The sequence below is a fragment of the Rhipicephalus microplus genome, unplaced genomic scaffold (assembly GCF_043290135.1).
Source record: "Rhipicephalus microplus isolate Deutch F79 unplaced genomic scaffold, USDA_Rmic scaffold_18, whole genome shotgun sequence".
In the NCBI taxonomy this organism is placed as follows: Eukaryota; Metazoa; Arthropoda; class Arachnida; order Ixodida; family Ixodidae; genus Rhipicephalus; species Rhipicephalus microplus.
The window spans coordinates 2,772,026-2,791,821 of record NW_027464591.1 but is presented as its reverse complement, the minus strand read 5'-3'; the positions used below and the strand labels follow the sequence as shown (position 1 = coordinate 2,791,821).

At 48.6% G+C, this 19,796-nt stretch overlaps 1 protein-coding gene across 1 annotated transcript in view; it reads right to left on the bottom strand.

Annotated features, from left to right (window-relative positions):
* Nucleotides 1-19,796, bottom strand: part of LOC142785088 (uncharacterized) — a 60,088-nt gene that overhangs the window by 24,780 nt on the left and 15,512 nt on the right. The window contains exons 3-7 of the mRNA XM_075883493.1: nucleotides 16,064-16,159; nucleotides 14,590-14,730; nucleotides 13,671-13,790; nucleotides 4,284-4,421; nucleotides 3,544-3,681 (exon numbers count right to left, since the gene is read on the bottom strand). Coding sequence (XP_075739608.1) covers nucleotides 4,314-4,421; nucleotides 13,671-13,790; nucleotides 14,590-14,730; nucleotides 16,064-16,159 — 465 coding nt within the window. The 3' untranslated portion in view covers nucleotides 3,544-3,681; nucleotides 4,284-4,313. The remainder of the gene's footprint in view (nucleotides 1-3,543; nucleotides 3,682-4,283; nucleotides 4,422-13,670; nucleotides 13,791-14,589; nucleotides 14,731-16,063; nucleotides 16,160-19,796) is intronic.

Below are 19,796 nucleotides of genomic sequence, written 5' to 3'. Positions count from 1 at the left end.
CCCTGAAGCTGCGTCTAATGTCGAAAAAAATTTGGCTCCAGCAAGCTTTGGCACAACGTCTTCCAGTGTAGGCATAGGATAGTTCTCCCGAAAGTGCTTTGTTGAGCTCGATGGGATCTAGGCAGATGCGTACTTTATCTTTCTTAACGACGGTGACCATGTGACTTGACCATTCCGTTGGACCCCTTACCTTTGTTATCAAGCCTTGTTCTTCCATACGCTTGAGCTCTTCCTTGACTCTTTCCTGAAGGGCCACGGGAACTCGCCTGGCTGGCACGACGATTCCAATGGCTCCGGGCTTTAACTTCATTGCGTACTCTTCGCCTTTCAGCTGTCCCAGTCCACTGAAGACTTCTGCGAAAGGTTGAGCCGCTGGGTACAACTGTTGGACGTGAACATTTTGCACGCGGCAAATAAATCCTAGGCGTTCCGCCACTAATCCACTTAGAGTCACAGGCACATTTTGTTCGACCACAAAAAAAAGTTTCTTCGTGCTCTTTGCTGTTAGCACGTAGGCGCAGCCGTATTTTTCCTGTCGCTGGGGTCTTATGGCCGAAGAAGGCGGTCAGGGTCGCGTGGCAGGTTTGCAGGGGCCTATTGCTAAGCTTTTTTGAGTCTTTGCTTGAAATTACGCAGCAGTTAGCACCCGTGTCTAGCTTGCACGTGAATTGGCAGCCTTCGATGTCAACTGCTGCAGTCCAGTTATCTCCCGCTGCGACTGCGCATACGGTCAAAGCTTCCAAGAAAAAATTTTCTTCATCCATTTGTAGTTCGTGCAGCTCTTTTTTCACGCCTCTGTTTTGTCGCCGCACCGACGATCTACATGCTTGAGCGAAATGATTACGCCCCCCGCAATTTTTGCAGGTTTTTCCTGTAGCCGGGCACCTTCCGTTACCGTGCGCGCTATAACCGCACCGACTACAGTGATGCTTTTGGGTGCTGACTGCCTGAATAACTGCGGCGCTTGCTGCTTCTGTGCCTTCATTAATTTCTTTAAACTGCTCCTTCCCAATTTCTTGGGCGCGACACATTTCGACGGCCCTGCTGTACGACAGATTCTCGGCGATAAGCTTTTCTTGCAAGCGTTTATTTCTCAATCCCAGAATAATCCGGCTGCGAAGCAAACGGTCTTCTAGGTCCCCGAACTCGCAGTTCTTCGCTAAAAGCCGGAGATTGGTTAGCCAGTCATTGAAACACTCCCCTGGCCTTTGGTTCTTTGATCCGAAGCGGAATTCATTAAACGTCAGGTTAGTCACTGGCTTGTAGAATTCCTCAAACTTTTCGAGCAACGTCTCGACGTTGTTTTTGTCTGCATCATCTTTGAATTTGAAGGTGTTGTAAGCCTTCCTACCTTCTTCGCCGACTGTTACGAGTAACGTTGCTGCTTGTACTTCTTTAGGCTGCTTTCTCAACTGGGTAGTGGTGGAGAACAAAATGAACTCACTTTTCCATGTCTTCCATGCAAGCCATGCGTCTGTCGACGGGTCCAGTGGCTTGGGTGGGGGAAGCAGAGTTGACGGACCCGACATAGTTACGGGAATCCGCTGCCACCATGTGTGTGAGTTGGCTTCAGGCAATGAACAACTTTATTGCCGGAACAAGAACGAGTATATATACAACACTAGTGCCGCCGCCAGGCATGCGCACTAAAGGTACAAACAGTACGTGACGCTTATTGAGCCTTGCTACAGGAAAGAGAGAGAGAGAGATTTTATTTGCAGAAACGGAGATAAGCTGGCCCTAGCTACAGCTTGCTCTGGCCTGCTACTCCCCAACGGAGAAAAGCAGCGGGTAAGCAAAAAAGTAATAAATGGCGGTGCTAACGTAGGGAGATGAGACTCAAGTTGTGTTACATTGAAGCAAATATCAAGACTTGCTTATAGTCCAGTGGCTCGTAAAACTATAGGCTAAGCATACGGTAGCTGTAGAAATTCACGCGGTTGAGTACTCTGCATAGGCGACTTTGGTAACTCAGAGTTCTATGTAAGTGCTTAGGCGTTGCATACCTTGTTACATCTTATATTGTCATGTGTGGAAAATAAGGTGAAAAAAAGTGCCCCTTGTGTTGTACTTAAAATTGAGGAGCACAAAAGTTTCGGTCAGACATCTCTGCGGTATGGCTGGTAGACGGTCGAAAATTCGTCTAGGAGTGTTTATATATATTTCTTCAGTCTATGTATAAGCTGCTGCCGGCGATGTCAAATTCGTATCTCTACAGCTAATTGGGAGCCTTAAGAAAACTCACATTATTTTGCCTCAGCATTACTGGACACCATGTTTCGATCGAAAAGTTCAATATGGGGAAAATGTAACAAAACATTTAAATTTTTGAAATGTAATTTCAATGACTTCTTTTGGCAATAAAGGAACCAGTAATTGATTGATATGTGGGGTTTAACACCCCAAAAGACCGTATGATTACGAGAGACGCCTTAGTGGAGGGCTCCGGAAATTTCGACCAGCTGGGGATCTTTAACGTGCACTCAAATCTGAGCACACGGGCCTTAAGCATTCTCGCCTCCATAGAAAATGCAGCCGCCACGGCCGGTATTCGATCCAGTGACCTGCGGGCCAGCAGCCGAGTACCTTAGCTACCGGACTAGCGCACCAGGGCTCCAATATTGGGAAAGAACGAGGAATGAGCGTTTGCTACTGTTCTGGAGGAACGTGTATAACCTAGAAACGGCAATAGCTTCACCAGACGTCTATATTGCAGTCGCCATGAAAGATAGACAAGATTTACATCAAGTCATTAATGCAAGCATCGATAGAGGTGTTGATTCAGGGTTACTGAAAGGTACTTTTATAGTAAGTGCAGGAAATGTATTATATTGTAGCAGGTATACTTTGGTGTTTTTCTACTACTGTCAAATAATTAAACTGCAATAAACGTGAAAATAGACCACACCAAATTACGACGTAGGCGTAGTAAGCCGGCGCCGAGTAAATAAGGTACAGTGATTTACTTTTACGTGTAGAAAAGTAGCTCACAGTTGTACTGGAGCTTCCTAGCTTCAAAGTTGTGACACGGCTCAAAGAGTGGCAGTGACCGCTGTAGTGAGAACTTAAAACACTTCGAGCGTTTTACCGGCCCAGGCAACTATAGACCTTTTTAAAAACGACTCCCTGGGGGCCACCATAGTTCCTCCAGGGCTTCGCAAATTGGCGTAACCCCTCGAAAATCCACTGTGGAGGCTATGCTACTAGCCTATGCTCTCCCGCGCGAGGCCCATCATGGCGGCGTTTTTTGCATCCCGTGAAAAGCTGTATACTAGCAATAAGTGACCCTGTAATATCCTCAGCATGCTGAACTACTTTACTCATCCAAATTATGTTTTTAAGCTTAGGCTTGCTTTGAAGCTGAGAGTGAATAGATGTTAGGATAACTTAAAGTACACAATCTTGACATAGGATTACGCGAGCTACGCGTAATAAATATAAAATGAGAAACTCTTGCGGCCACGCACCAAAAAAATACGATCAACGTTTGAGCAAAAAGTAATTTGACAAATATATGTGAACGAACTACAAGCAGCATCTTACCGGGATAACGCCAGTTGCACTCGACGATCCCACAGATGTTGTGATTCCATTCCAGCTCGCTGTAGCGCCATGTGACTGCGACGTATTTACCACACCGTGATACGAAGTTGTCTGTCTTGTCGTATTTGTAGAATGCGTCTGATAAAATTCGAAGTAGGAATTCAGGCTACATACCTTTCAGCAAGTCACCTACATTATCACTGTGTACTGTTACGTCCCAAAAGACATATTCTAACAAGGTTCAGGACTGACGGGATCTTTGGAAATGGCGGAAAACTATAACATATTGCAATAATATAACCTCAACATGGCAGAAGCATTCCTTACCCATTCGTGAAGTTTGATAACAGTGAGACAATATATTAGGCGTCATCGTTTTACTTCCCCCTAAACTGTCGATTCTAATAAAAATTCAACCTATAAAAACGTGGTTTTGACCACAGGTGGGAAAAAAGTATGTAGCTCAGTCAGATTCCCTCATATAACATACTGTGCCCTTAGAACTCACGCACTAAATGTTTGATCAATTGGACCCACTGGGTCTCGAACTCACCAAAATATTGCTCTCCCGGACTCACTCAGACTCCAACTCATGGCTCAATGTGAGCCTCAGTGAGTCTAAGAGAATCGACTCATAAATAATGCTGCCAACCTATGGTTCTTACCCATCTAAAACACAGCTTCATATTAAAAGAAGAGCGAGTTTTTTGCTATGTGACAACAAAGAAATGCCTTCTTACCGAGGTGACGTCAGTATCAGTAGCAGTTTCTCAGGTGACCACTCTTCGTTCCGAGCTCATTTCAGTGATTGTTGATCGTGACATATTTGTATTGCTATAATTTGAGGTGATTTTTACGGTTGCCTGAACTGAAGAAGCCTGGTAAAAGCAAAAGGTGATGGCTGTTTGTTTACGTCACAAAAACATTGTCACGCATTTCATATACTATAAGCTAAAGCTTTTACATACATCAGATACACATATGAAGCGGAAACCAGTTGTGTACAAAAGTTTCCGGCAAGATGGATGCCTGTTAAAATTGATAGTACCATTTGCAAAATTACCGAACGGATGTTTTAAGCATATACGGAAACATCGAATGGAGGAGCTTTCTGCCACATTGCAGTATGTCCTTGAAAAAGGCCAGTTTTTAATTAGGCGTAACCCACTCGTCCTGTAGAGTTGGTAAAAGCAGAGCTAGTAACATAGCCGCTGATTGTCACATTTGTACTAATAAAATCCTATATGAGGTTAAATTAACTCCGAAACCTTCCTTTCTTTCGCGGGAGTTTTATTTCTTCACCAATCTCTGCTTTAACATTCGCCTGTGCGCCTTTTAACATGCGTACATTTGTGTATCCGATAAAGACTTCTATATTGTAGGTGGCTGTCATTGTGGTGAATAAAGATAACAAGAAAACTTTAGAATTAAACACCATTTTTAGTGTACAGTCCAGTACACTGGTACAAGTAGTGGTGTAAGGACTGGCGAACATAATTAAAATGGAAGTTGGAGCGAGTTGGTATGCGTTCATCTTTGTTGATGCAGCGCATACGCGACGATGACGACGACGACGGAGTCGTCTTCTTGAGCGCGCTGCATGAACCAAGATAGACTTCAGTTATTGTCTATCTATCTATCTATCTATCTATCTATCTATCTATCTATCTATCTATCTATCTATCTATCTATCTATCTATCTATCTATCTATCTATCTATCTATCTATCTATCTATCTATCTATCTATCTATCTATCTATCTATCCACTTACGTTTGTGCGCTCTCGTGGTGACCTCCTTAACATGGCTTGAACGAAAATTAGCATGGTCAAGACATGAATAATGTCACAATTCTGTCCCGTACGTCGTCAAACACTTCCCGCCAGACAGTGGCACATACCCACGGTTGGGTATGTGCCGCTGGTATGCGGGTATGTGCGATAAGCGATTGACGCTTAGTATCTATCCAGGAACGACGATAACACACATGAGTAATTTTAACGCAGGAGCAATAAGAGGTACCCAACATCGGTAGCATTGACCCGAAAAATGCAAAATATAAATGGCAGGGTCCCAGCTGGAATCACACCCAAACATTCTGCGTGGAAATGAAGCATCGTACCACAGAGATACGCCAGGTCTCGGAACTACTTTTCAATAGACGGCGATCTTCATGAAACGTCAATAATGGTTGCAGTGCTGCATACCCAACTTTGTAAACACTACATATTGTCACGTTACTCTCGACAAACTTGATAAAAAATGGGCTCGTTTAGTCGACTACTCAAGCAGCGGCTCAGAGAGATCGTCTTTGTCTTCTTTCACTCTTCGATCTCACCCAAGCAAACCATGTGGCAATAGTCCCCCCCTTTGAAAGCATCGACTTGATGCTCGTAAATAAAAAAAAAATGAAGGTATACACACGCAGATATAGAGAACCAAAAGAGGGAGAGAGCCACTACTCGCAGCGCAAATGAGGAAGTTTCGCCAACGCTTCCGCCAAGCGCAAAAAGAAAGGGCACAAAACACAGGAGAACACAAACAGCAGCGGCAACGCAATGTCACGGCATGTCGTAGCACGTGAAACCACAAGGGCTACTGTGTGAAGTAGGGCTTCAGCCGAAGGACATGCACGGTTTCGGGTCGAAGCTGTCGACGAGAAGACGCTGCGCCGTCCGGAAATACCTCGTAGGTGAGATCTGTGATTCGTCTAAGAACCTTGTACGGTCCAAAATAACGGCTTAGGAGTTTTTCGGATAAGCCTGGTCGCCGGACAGGGATCCACACCCACACTCGGTCCCCAGGGTGGTAGGTGACATTTCGATGGCGGAGGTTGTAACGTCGCGCGTCTGCATCTTGTTGGTGCCTGGTGTTTATGCGAGCTAGCTGACGAGCTTCTTCGGCGTATTGAGTGTATTGCTCAGCATCTTGAGCAACTTCATTGCTTTCGTCGCACGGAAGCATAGCATCGAGCATGGTTCGCACGTTGCGTCCGTAAACAAGTCGGAAAGGCGGAAATCGCGTTGTTTCTTGCGTTGCCGTATTATAAGCAAACGTGATGTATGGAAGAATCTCGTCCCAGGTTTTATGTTGTACGTCCACGTACATTGACAGCATGTCCGCTATGGTCTTGTTAAGCCTCTCTGTCAGTCCATTGGATTGCGGATGATAAGCCGTTGTTTTTCGATGACTTGTGCAGCTCAGTTTAAAAATGTCCTCCATCATTCGTGCTGTAAACGACGTCCCTCTGTCCGTAATCACGCATGACGGGGCACCATGCCGTAGGACGATTTGGTGCACGAAGAACTGCGCGACTTCAGAGGCCGTGCCACGGGGTAACGCTTTTGTTTCAGCATAACGCGTGAGATAATCTGTCGCAACTATAATCCACTTGTTCCCAGAGGACGACAAAGGGAAGGGCCCGAGAAGGTCCATTCCCACGAGGTCAAACGGTGTCCGTGGTGGTGCGATCGGCTGGAGCAGGCCCGCGGGTCTCACAGGCGGAGTCTTGCGGCGCTGGCACTCACGGCAGCCTTTCACATATCGATGTACACTAGTTAATAGTCGCGGCCAGTAATACTGTTGGCGTACTCGGGCGAGAGTTCGCGAATAGCCCAAATGTCCTGACGTGGGCTCGTCGTGGCACGCCAGAAGGATTTCATCACGCATGTCGGTAGGAACAACGAGTAGGAAAGCCTTGTCGCTACCACGGGCGTTTTTCTTGTAAAGAATGCCTCTTCTTAGACAAAAAGAGGACAGTTCGCGAGCAATGTGTTGAGGGACCTTAGAGTTGCGGCCTTCCAGGGAATCAATGACTGGGCGTAATTCATCGTCTGCCCGCTGCTTTGACCTAAATTCGGAGTCACTAACTGCTCCGAGAAAGGCATCTTCATCTTCGGAGCCCCTGACAGCGTTCCCCACAGGTGCTCGAGAAAGCGCGTCGGCGTCTTCGTGTTTGCGCCCTGACCTGTACACAATCGTAATGTCAAACTCCTGCAAACGCAAACTCCACCGTGCGAGACGGCCGGATGGATCTCTGAGATTTGCCAGCCAGCAGAGCGAGTGGTGGTCAGTCACCACTTTGAAGGGACGACCGTAGAGGTAAGGCCGAAACTTGGTCGTCGCCCACACGACTGCGAGGCATTCTTTTTCTGACGTAGAATAGTTGGTCTCAGCTTGAGAAAGAGTACGACTGGCGTAAGCTATCACAAGCTCAACGCCGCCGTGTCGTTGTACAAGGACAGCGCCAAGTCCGACGTTGCTGGCATCTGTATGAATTTCTGTAGCAGCGTCCTCATCAAAATGGGCAAGAACAGGGGCTGCTTGCATTCTCTGTCGTAACTCTGTGAACGCTGTATCTTGTTCTACGCCCCAAGTAAAGGGTACGTCATCTCGGGTGAGTCGCGTAAGAGGTTCAGCTATCTTAGAGAAGTTGGCAATAAATCGGCGATAATACGCGCACAAGCCGAGGAAACGGCGTACTGCTCTTTTATCTGATGGGACAGGGAAGGCGGCGACAGCAGCAGTTTTGTCTGGATCAGGTCGCACTCCATCTGCACTAATGACATGTCCCAGAAATTTCAGCTCTTCATAGCCGAAATGGCATTTTTGGGGTTTCAGCGTAAGTTCAGCTGTGCGAATGACTTCCAGAACCTTTCTCAGACGCTTCAGATGTTCTTCAAAGCTCTCGGAAAAGATGACCACATCATCGAGGTAGACAAGGCAGCTTTGCCACTTCAAGCCAGCGAGAACTGTGTCCATCATCCTCTGAAAAGTGGCTGGTGCAGAACAGAGGCCGAAGGGAAGAACTCGGAATTCGTAAAGTCCGTCTGGAGTCACAAACGCGGTTTTTTCTCGGTCTCGTTCATCCACTTCAATTTGCCAATAGCCACTCTTTAGATCGATGGACGAAAAATACTTCGCACGTCGTAACCTGTCGAGGGAGTCGTCTACTCGTGGAAGCGGGTAGACGTCCTTTTTTGTGACGCTATTAAGCTTCCTGTAGTCAATACAGAATCGCAGCGTTCCGTCTTTTTTCTTTACTAGAACGACTGGCGAGGACCAAGCGCTGCTGGATGGTTGAATAATCCCGTCATCGAGCATCTCTTTTACTTGTGTCTGAATAGCCTTGCGTTCTTTGGCAGAAACGCGATAAGGCTGCTGCCGGATGGGGCGGACGTCATCGTCGGTAATAATTCGATGCTTCGTGAGGTGAGTTTGACGGACTTTAGAAGAAGAGGCGAAGCAAGATCTAAACTCCCTTAAAAGGTCGTGAAGTGCAGCCTTTCTCTCGTCTGACAGCGTCGAATTGATGTCGATGTGGTCTAGAAATTCCTTATCCTCATGCGTTTCCTCGGACGCGAAGCACTCCGTGACGTCGGCAACAGGTTCTCCATAGGCTAGGGTGGTTCCACGGAAAAGATGCCGGTGCTCGTAATTGAAGTTCGTAGCTAGTATCGTTGACTGTCCGTCACGGACGCGCACTACACTTCGGGCGGCGCATACACCTTGGAGCAGCAGAAGTGATAAGTTGCTTTCAGCCACCACGTCGCCGTCTTGGAAGTCTTCACAAGTGACTTCGATGGGAACAGTTGCTCGAGGTGGCAGCGTCACACTGTCGTCAGCAACACGCAGCGCAAGTCTACGGCAGTTATCGGCGTCTCGATCTGTTGCGCCTTGAGTCGAGAAGGTCACGATGCGCTCACGGAGATTTATGATGGCACCGTATTCCCGAAGGAAGTCCATGCCGATAATCAGCTGACGCGAACAGTCGGGGAGAACGAGGCAGCTGAGCACAAACGTTGACGCACGAATTTTCACTCTTGCGGTACAGCGACCCAGCGGTGTTACAACGTGTCCTCCAGCTGTTCGAATTCGCGTTCCATTCCACGGCGTGATCACTTTTCTGAGATCTTTCGCTAGCCTCCCGCTGATGATCGAATAGTCTGCACCAGTGTCTACCAATGCACTGACCTGAAGACCGTCAACCAGCACAGGTATGTCGAGCGACACGCGGTCACTAAGTTCATATGCGGATGTCGGCGTTTCTTCGGCACTGCGATTATTCTCTGACGAAATGCCTTCGGCGTTGCGTGCAAGCATCGATGGGAGGTCTTCCGCACTTTGAGTCCCAGCGACCTTGCCCCCGAAGGCCGCTGCCTTCAGTTTTCCCGACGAGGGCTCGGGGAGCGTTCCCGTGCCGTCACCCCAAAACGTGGCCCAGTGGCTGCGGGTCTCCTCGGAGATGGTGACCGCGATTGCCGTCGTGTAAAGGGTGCACGCTGTTGCGCGAGATATTCTTCGATATCCCTTGGCCTTTGACCAATTCGGGGACGAGGGGAATTGACGGAAAATCCGCGCAGTCCAAGTTGCCGGTATGGGCATTCGCGGTAAATGTGACCAGCCTCACCGCAATGATAGCAGAGGGGTCGTCTGTCTGGCGTACGCCAGAGATCAGACTTGCGCGTCGGTGTACGGCGACTATCGATGTCCAAATCAGCGTGCGCTGACTGAATCGCGACTGACGGCATCATTGTCTGGATCGGGACGTATGGCATTGTCTGGATCGGGACGTGCGGCACTGTCTGGATCGGGACGTGCGGCACTGGCTGGATCTGGACTCCTTGACCCGAAAGAGGAGTGGCAGATCGCAAGGCTTCCGCGTACGTACGACGGCGACTGTCAGTAGACACAGGAGCCGTTTCCAGATCAACCGACGTGGGCGGAAAACGATGGGCGTGCAGCACCTGCTGGACCTCGTCGCGGATGACACTGGTGATAGACTAAACATCGATTTGCCTTGTCCCGTACATCTTTTCCATTTCTTCCCGGACGACAGATCGAATGATCTCGCGAATCCATTCGGGGCTCTTGCTCCCAGGGGTGGCGAAAATCTCGGGAGTTGAGGCAGCATTCACTTGACGGTCAAAATGGGCAGACCGTTGGTGCAGTACTCGCTCCATTGTTGCCGCTTCAGTAAGGAACTCAGCAACACTTTTGGGGGGACTACGCACCAAACCAGCAAAAAGTTGTTCCTTCACACCACGCATGAGGTGGCGCAACTTTTTTTCTTCTGCCATAGCAGGATCCGCTCGCTTGAAAAGCCGTGTCATGTCCTCGACGTACATCGAGACGGTCTCGTTGGGCATCTGGATGCGTGATTGAAGTGCACGCTCCGCCCGTTCGCGGCGGTCGGGACTCCTGTAGGTCTCCAGGAGGCGACGCTGGAACTCGCGCCAAGATGTCAGAACATCATCCCTGTTCAAAAACCACGTCTTGGCACCGTCTTTTAGGCACGTGTACACGTTCCGGAGCTTCGCGGCATCATCCCAGTAATTGATCGCTGCGACACGTTCAAACTCACTCAGCCAGTCGTCAACATCTTCATGCTGCGCTCCGTGAAAGGGGCTAGGCATGAGCGGGTTCTGGACGGTGCAGTAGATCGGCGTGGAAGGTGTCGGAGCTTGCATGGGATCTTGTGTCGAAGTCATAGTCGCTGCGTCAGTGGTTGGTGTCTCAGGCGGTAGGCCTCGTTGGCGGCGGCTTACTCTATGAACAGGAGTGTCCACGGGTGCAGGGCTTGTGTTCCGGCTGCTGGACGGGGTCTTGGGCATCGGGTGGATTGCGAGACGTTGTACCCAGCACCTCCACCAGTCTTGTCACGTTACTCTCGACAAACTTGATAAAAAATGGGCTCGTTTAGTCGACTACTCAAGCAGCGGCTCAGAGAGATCGTCTTTGTCTTCTTTCACTCTTCGATCTCACCCAAGCAAACCATGTGGCAATATGTACTCCTTTGATACGGCCGTCTCGTCGGGTTAACTTCAATTGTGGTTAGTTTCCATGCGCTGAAGCAGATTTATGTAGCAGTGCCCAGGGCCAGCATCCTCGCGAGTACCAGCGCTTCATATCAGCTTCTCGTGTTGCTAATACGAATGTTCCAGTTGGCATCGTTGCGCAAGTGCAAACAACTGGTTATATAAACGTCTGCAGCTCTTCGATATATGTCTGTGCTTGCAGCAATTGTACACATATTTAGCGTCATTTCATGACGTATCGCTCAATAAAAATTGCAACACGGTCACCTTCCCTCCACATCTTCACGTAACGTCAATTTCCAGGTACGTGTGATCTGCCGATTTTTCATAACTGTGATTAATGTGAGCCCCGACGCTACGTCAGACTATGAGCCACCTTTAAGCATCACACTGTAGCTGACATGCCTCTTAAGCCGATGAGTGGCGCACAACTACGCAGTTTGCCCAAACACATTCATCGGCCTCGCAGTGCTTGTCCCATTACGTAGATTTCCACTGCGCGTAGGATGTTCCTGAATTCTTAGAGATAGGCATTGAAAACTTTTTCCCTGCGCCTAAGAATGACCCGCTGTGTCATGTATGAAAGGACTGCATTGAATATCTCATTTATGTATGCACTAATATGGACTAGTTTAAGCCCCGCCGCGGTGGTCTAGTGGCTAAGGTACTCGGCTGCTGACCCGCAGGGCGCGGGTTCGAATCCTGGCTGCGGCGGCTGCATTTCCGATGGAGGCGGAAATGTTGTAGGCCCGTGTGCTCAGATTTGGGTGCACGTTAAAGAACCCCAGGTGGTCTAAATTTCCGGAGCCCTCCACTACGGCGTCTCTCATAATCATATAGTGGTTTTGGGACGTTAAACCCCACATATCAATCAATGGACTAGTATAAAAAAGTCACAGTTTTGCCACAAAGGCGAAGCAATGAACACGATAGCAACAAATTGGAAAGTCACGCGCAGAATGGCAAGCAGATAAAAACGTGCTCTGCGTTTCTCACGCACAAATGACGCACGAAACGTACTCACAGGTACAGATGAACGCGAATAAGCGCCTCAGCTGTTACTTCGCTGTGTCTGAAAAGCGCGCCCTTTTCGCAAATGGAGGCTGTGCAACGATTGCAGTGATTTTTGTGCGGTAACTACAGAGTCATTCCTGCGAAACTCAAAGGCTAGCCAAGACGTACGATCCTCCCCACTGCAAGATAAGGTCACGTGGTCGAGCGTACACCCCCTTATTCTCTACGCGGGCCGAAGTACGCGAGAGATGAGAGCCGCCGCGCGCTCACTGCGCCATCTTGCTGATAATGCTGAAAACACGATGGTCCCCCCCGCCCCACCCGAAATGCCAGCCAACAGCGGTAAGTGGTAGATATAAATAGCTGGTCGTTTGAACGTTGAGGGATGTACCCTTCAGTGGCTCAGTAATTAACGCCTCGCATTCACGACATGGAAGTCCCACGTGCGATTTCGCGTACCAGAGGCTTTTTTCTGTTTTTTTTGCGTTACATGTATCGATACGCATACAAATACGGTGCATGACATCAACGCCGCCGCTGACGACGGCGGTGAAATCCAATCGAGAGTGTTCACATAATTGCTGTCGCAATAAGAGCCACATCGAGCATATATGCATCGTCACGGGGCCTGTTTGCCCCGACAAAACACGTTTAGTGTACAGTCACACACGCACATAAAAAATAACTTGAAACTGTGTTCTCCGCAATACCCTTAGTGACGCAAAGTAAACTTCAAAGCTGCCTTAAATTTTGGGTAAAATTGTGTAAATATAAGAAGCTTTCCTCTCGTCATGGACTGCGATGGTGCGTTTTCTGCCAGAACTGTCACATCACAACTTGCCGAGTAGGAGCTGATAGGGAGTTGTCGAATAGGGGTCCCAATAACTTCGGGGCACCAAAGAAATAGCGTCGAGGCTACTGAGTATGCGCGACAGCCATTCAGGGTCTAGGTTTTGAGTAGGGTACACTATTTCTCTAACTTAGGACGAGTTACAAAGCCTACCGCCGAAAGCTTAGCGTCAGTCAAACGTGATGGCAACCACGGAAGTGACAGCTCTCGGCCAATACTAGAGTGACTTAGAGTAGGAGGAGTGTCCAGAGCACCAGACACGCTATTCTAAACCTACCTAATCTCACTTTTTCTCGTGTGAACACTAGAATAGAGCTGCGTGAGTGACGTTGCTCACTAGTAAACTGTTTCACCAATGAAGAAAATGCAAATTAAGGTTACCACAGGTTTCAGAATAACTTAATTTTTTTCAATGAATGATGCGTAATCTCACCGAAGTCACTTACGTGAGATGGTTCACCGGATGGCAGCGTTTCTTTTCCACTTGACTCAATTGGCGGTAACCTTGAAGTTTTCGCTGTAGTGTAATATGAGGTCGTCCTTTGCGTGACCTTAGCCGAAGACGCCTGGCAGAAGAAAAACATCTGCCCAACTTTGCTTTGGAAAGTAGGTTAGGCATTAATGTGTTCACTCTTACACAACATCAGCGGCATCAGTTGGCTTTTAAGATTGGCTTTTTAACCCAACACTAATTCAGTCATTGAGTCATTGAAATATTTACTAAGACCTCATGGAGAAGTTCATTTCACATCTGCCATTGCAGGTGATAGCAAGATAGATGGACGATACCTCTCCACATCTCTCTCTCTCTCTCTCTCTCTCTCACACACACACACACACACACACACACACCACACACACACACACACACAAACACAAAAACGCGCGCGCGCGCGGGGGGGAATAAATCTGTAGCGTTTTACATTGGCGTTATATTTAGCCTGACAAATAAAGTGATTGATTTGATTGATATGTGGGGTTTAACTTCTCAAAATCACCATATGATTATGAGAGATGCCGTAGTGGAGGGCTCCGGAAATTTCGACCACCTGGTGTTCTTTAAAGTGTACTCAAATCTGAGCACACGGGCGTACAACATTTCACCTTCATCGAAAATGCAGCTGCCGCAGCAGGGATTCGATCCCGTCTCCTGCGGGTCAGCAGCCGAGTATCTTAGCTACTAGACCACCGCGGTGGGGCTCACAAATAAATTGAATAAAAAAGAACTGGCCAATATACACAACACGATATATCCAAACGACCCCACAGCGTCGCCTAATATCCCAGCTCGGTTGCAGAATATGACTACCAAGTACAGAAATGCCCATTTCTCGGGCATTTTTCGTGTAGAAAAATGCTTCTTACCGGATTTATTTTGGGAATGGAATAGGGTTCTACTGACGACGACGACCATTGTTTGGCGCTCGCTCTGACGGGTGGAGACTTTGAGGCGTCGATGTGGCTAGAACTCGAGGTCTTTAGCCCAGTCATCGCAGCTGAAGAAGTCTGGCGAGAAAAAGAATGAACTTTTTGTTTATGTGAGCGCTTGTATCTCAGCTGGACCAGTTGCTCAAATATCATCACCGCCATTTGTCGCGATGGTGACGGTAAGACCACATGAGACGTACAAGGACAAGAAACCGAAGAGAAATAACGCTGCCTTCCAACTGAAATCACGGATGCAGTGATCACAGAAGTAGACCATCGGTAATCTGATATTCGGCGGAACGTGCTGTCTAATACAAATCGGTCATTGAATCTTCAGGCGTTATGATTTGGTTCTCCTGTAAGGTTTCGAATAAATTTTAATAGACCCGTCCTGCACCTAATAATTACGGTACTATTTGTAGAAATCGCGAAGCTTGCCAAACAAGCTGATGAAAACACCTAGCGCAAAGCAGTTGAGTACCCTGTGTGCACTTAACAGAACAGGCGCGCTTTGCGTCCACGTACGCTTGACACTTACAAGTTTACATAAATATTCAGGACCGATCTGTTCAAACAAGAACAAAAGTTTGTTCTCATATAGTGCTGAGTGGCCTGTGCCTAGCGGTGATAGCTTTGAGGGTTAAACCTGATCAAATCACAACTAAAAATGAGGGAACTTGGCAATAAACGCTCACATGGTCATACACAAAGCATGGGTAGAGCTCTGTATTCAACCGCACCGAAAGAATTGCTGGTCTCCTCTCCGCCTGACATGCTGTCCGGTTAACGTTGCGTGCTCGACTCGCGCGTTAGGGTTTCCCCATTAACAATATTTGTTGGGGTTTAACGTCCTGCGACCACCATATGTACATGAGAGACGCCCTAGTGAACGGCTTCGGTAATTTCGACGCCCCCGGGGCTCTTTAACGTGCGCTTTGATCTAAGCACATGGGCCTCAAGCATTTCGTCGCTGTCGAAAATGTGACCGCCATGGCAACGATTCGATCTGGCGAGCTGCGGGTCAGCAGCCGAGTACCTTTGCCACTAGGCCACCGCCACGGGGCCGGTAGGAACAGTTAAAAAGACAGGCAGTGTCGTAGGCAGCAGAAAGCTTTTTCGAGAGTGCGGATGGGAACGTTTTTCATCTCAAGTGAAGGCCGAGCACAAATGTCGTGGAGTGGCATTATGTATTATCTTTGTAATGGCAGAAAAAACTTTCGGGGAAAAGGGGAAGCACAGGGACGGTTCCTGATGCGTCCCCTCTTAGCTGCGCAATTTTAGACAGGCAGTACTTGAAAAAAACACACAAATAAAAACAGTCTTGTCGTCAGACTGTATGAATAAGCAGATACCAAGCACCCATTCATTTTTTTACCTACATATATAAAAAAGAAGAGAACACAGCGTTTACCGCATTGGTGCTGATGTGAACAGAAGTAGAGGTGGCCTTCTTTTGTGGCAATACCACATCGACTTTTATCATAATCCTTGGCCAAGGCTTTGTTTGCTGCAGCAAATAAAAAAACATGAACTTTGAAACCACAGTATGAGAGTGACAGACATAAAGTTATGTGTATGATCGTTAAGGCTTTTGTTCACGAATAGAAAGCCAACACAAAGGAATTATAAAAGGCCAGTATAAACTTGATTTCAATTGAAATGACTTTATTCACCGAAATTTCTCCTACCGACTGGATAAGTGATGGCCACAATTATGACCCGCAATATAGAGATCTTTATCAGTTATAGCCGGCATAAACGCCATACATTGTGACTTTCGCGTAATAAATTACGAAAAAAATTGACAGATTCCACGTGCAGTGGGAATCGATGATATAGAACACACGAATGAGAAATGTCGATATCTCACTTTAAAATCAGCACAACGTTACGAGGTGGAGGTAAATGATGCCGTACATGACTTCCGTGTCATAGTTGTCATGTTTGGATGTGTCGTTTACCTTTGTCATCAATTCTAGTCACATGATACCAATTTTAGTGTACGTGGAGCTAGTGAAACGGCCGCGAGCATGCTATGAGCGTGGTATGCTGTCATGCTGTTACATGACACGTATGTCAAGATTAACACGTTTGCACCAGTCATACATTTCCTCATCCATTGACGTCAGGTAACATCCAATGTGGTAAATGTGGAGCTAGCAAAACAGCCGCGAGTGCATATGAAGCGCCCAATATACTCTAATGTGTTTAGAAAAATTTGTTAACGATTTAGCGTACTTGGTACTCAACTATAGGAGAGCAGTGAGCCGTCCCTAGCATTCACGCGTGCGCACGCTGGGCACAGCGACCCAACCTTAGCAAAACGCGAGAACTCTACATATAGTCTGACGCCACGCGCGACCAATGTCTGTCGGCGCGGCCCGACGGCAACCTGCGCGAAATGCGACATGCTGCATTACGCGCCGCCCCAAAGCAGGCAAGGCCATGAATACGGAAAATCTGAGGCCCATATCACTGACTTCGTGCGCGGGCAAGCTTATGGAGACGATGGTACGGGATCGCCACTCCCCATACCTTGAGGACAAGGGCTTCTTTGCAGACACCATGGTTGGGTTTCGCCCACACATGTCTGCACAGGACGTCCTTCTCCAGCTCCATAGGGCCGTCATACAGCCCATAAGTATGCAACACAATGATAAAGCCATCCTCGCCCTTGATCTGAAGGGGGCTTTCGACAATGTTAAACACAGCAGCATCCTGGCTAACTTGAGCTCCACCGATTGCGGGGCTAAGGCCTTTGCATATGTCAGAGATTTTCTCTCTAAACGCCAGGCACTTCTTCGGATCGAGGACGAGGAATATGGCCCGTACATTATGGGAACACGGGGTACCCCACAGGGAGCAGTGTTATCACCGCTCCTTTTCAACATTGCTATGATGCGCCTTCCAAGCGAATTGGCCAGGGTGGAAGGCACACAACACGCAGTATATGCCGACGATATTACAATCTGGACCACTGAAGGGAGCCTTGGTGAAATGCAGGAACGCCTTCAGCAGGCCGCATCCATAGTCGAGGCGTATGCCAACGATTGTGGACTCCAATGTGCTCCAAACAAATCAGAGCTTCTGCACGTTAGAGCGAAGCCAAGAGATAAGTCAGCCATACACATCTCCCTGTCTGGGGTTCCCATCAGAGAGGTGGAGGAGCTCCGGATTCTGGGCCTGTTCATTCACCACAGACTCAGACCGGACTCCACTATAGCGAAACTCAAGAGAATAGGCGAACAGGTAGGGCGCATGATCCACCGCGTTTCCAACAAGCGGGGTGGTCTGCGGGGCAGGGACGCGCTTCGGCTCGCCCATGCCTTCGTGACTAGCCGGATCCTCTACGCCGTCCCATACCTTCGCACTAACAAGCAAGAAGACGAAAGAATAGATGCCATCATTCGTAAGGCTACTAAACGAGCTCTGGATCTCCCGGTGGCCACTTCCAACGCCAAACTGAGGGCGTTAGGTGTGCTCAACTCCTACCAGGAGTTGTGGGAGGCCCACCTTATGAATCAGTATACGCGGCTCGTGCAGACGGCTCCCGGGCGCCGCCTGCTAAACCGCTTACAAATACAGCACACTTGCACTGCAGAGGAGGCGGAGCGTATTCCGGAACTGTGGCGGCACATGCTCTCGGTCGCTCCACTCCCCAGTAACATGGATGGGCACACGCACGAAAGCAGAAGACAGGCGCGGGCTCGGACGCTTGAGAGGCAACACGGCTCCCGACCTGGTGTATTCTACGTAGATATAGCAGGGCCTTCGCCCACGAGATTTTACACGGCCTCTGTAGTTCACCGGGAAAAGCATGTCAATGGGCTCTCGTTCCGAGCACAAAATCCAGAGCGCGCTGAGGAAGTCGCGATAGCGTTTGCTGCTGCGGACCCAAACTCGAAAGTTATCATCACGGACTCCCGAAAAGCATGTGCTCATTACTTGGTAGGAGAGATATCCCCCTAGCTAGCCAAATTCTAAAACGGGCTCTCGCTGATCCAGCCCCGAAACGCATCGTATGGTCTCCTGGCCATCAGGGCTTACGAGGTAATGAGGCCGCTGACGCGGCCGCCCGAGCGCTTACCCACCGGGCTCCTCACCTTGGCTCTTATGACTCGGAGGCCAATACACCGCTGCTGCGGTTCAAAGAAATTCTGACCTATTATCGCGACACTCACCGCCTTTACCCGGCTCCTGCAAAGGGGCTGAGTAAGGCGGAAGAGCGAACTCTAAGGCGCCTGCAGACAGGTACTCTACTCTGTCCTGCAATCCTAAAACATTTCGATGCGAACACAGATGGGCGGTGCCCACACTGTGGGGAGACGTGTGATATCTTCCACATGGTATGGGCATGTCCGAAAAATCCCCACCTACCCCTTTCCCCTACCCCTTCCCGAGAGGCATGGGAGACTGCCCTCCTCAACTGCTCATCACTAGAGTCTCAACGGGCTCTGGTGAGACGGGCGCGAGTAGGGGCCTCGTCATGCGGTGTCCCGGACCAAGGACGCCGACCATGTAGCGGGGTCATGCTTTGGCCCCGTACCTCTCTCTTTTATAATAAATGTTTTTCATCATCATCATTACGCGCCGATGCGTTACCCAGACGAGACTGCGTCTCCCTCTTTTCGTGACGCTGGGACGCCGGACGCACTGAAACACGCATGCGTCAAAGCAACGCAGCGTGGTGCGCCAGCGAGTATATGGCAGGACCGTCGCCCGGCATCACCGGCGTGACGCGACGAAATGAACGCCGGTGAGCACGCCCACCGCGTCACGTCGAAATATATAGGCAACTTGACTGTGGCATGTAGTCATGTTCTCACATGACACACGTCTCATGATTATCATGTTTGCATCAGTGACATACCTTCGTCCTCCATTGGCGTCACGCAATACCAAATTTGGCATATGTGAAGCTAGCGAAACGGCCGCGAGTGCATTATCAGTGTGGCATGAAGTCATGTTATTTATGGCACGCATGTAATGATTTTCATGTTAGGGCCTGTCGGTTGCGTTCATCATGCAATCATACCATACCATACCAGTTTTTCAACACCATGTCAACGAAACCACCGCAAGAGCTGCAGCATTATGAAATGTGAATCATGACACACAAGTTATGATTTCCATGTTATGACTTG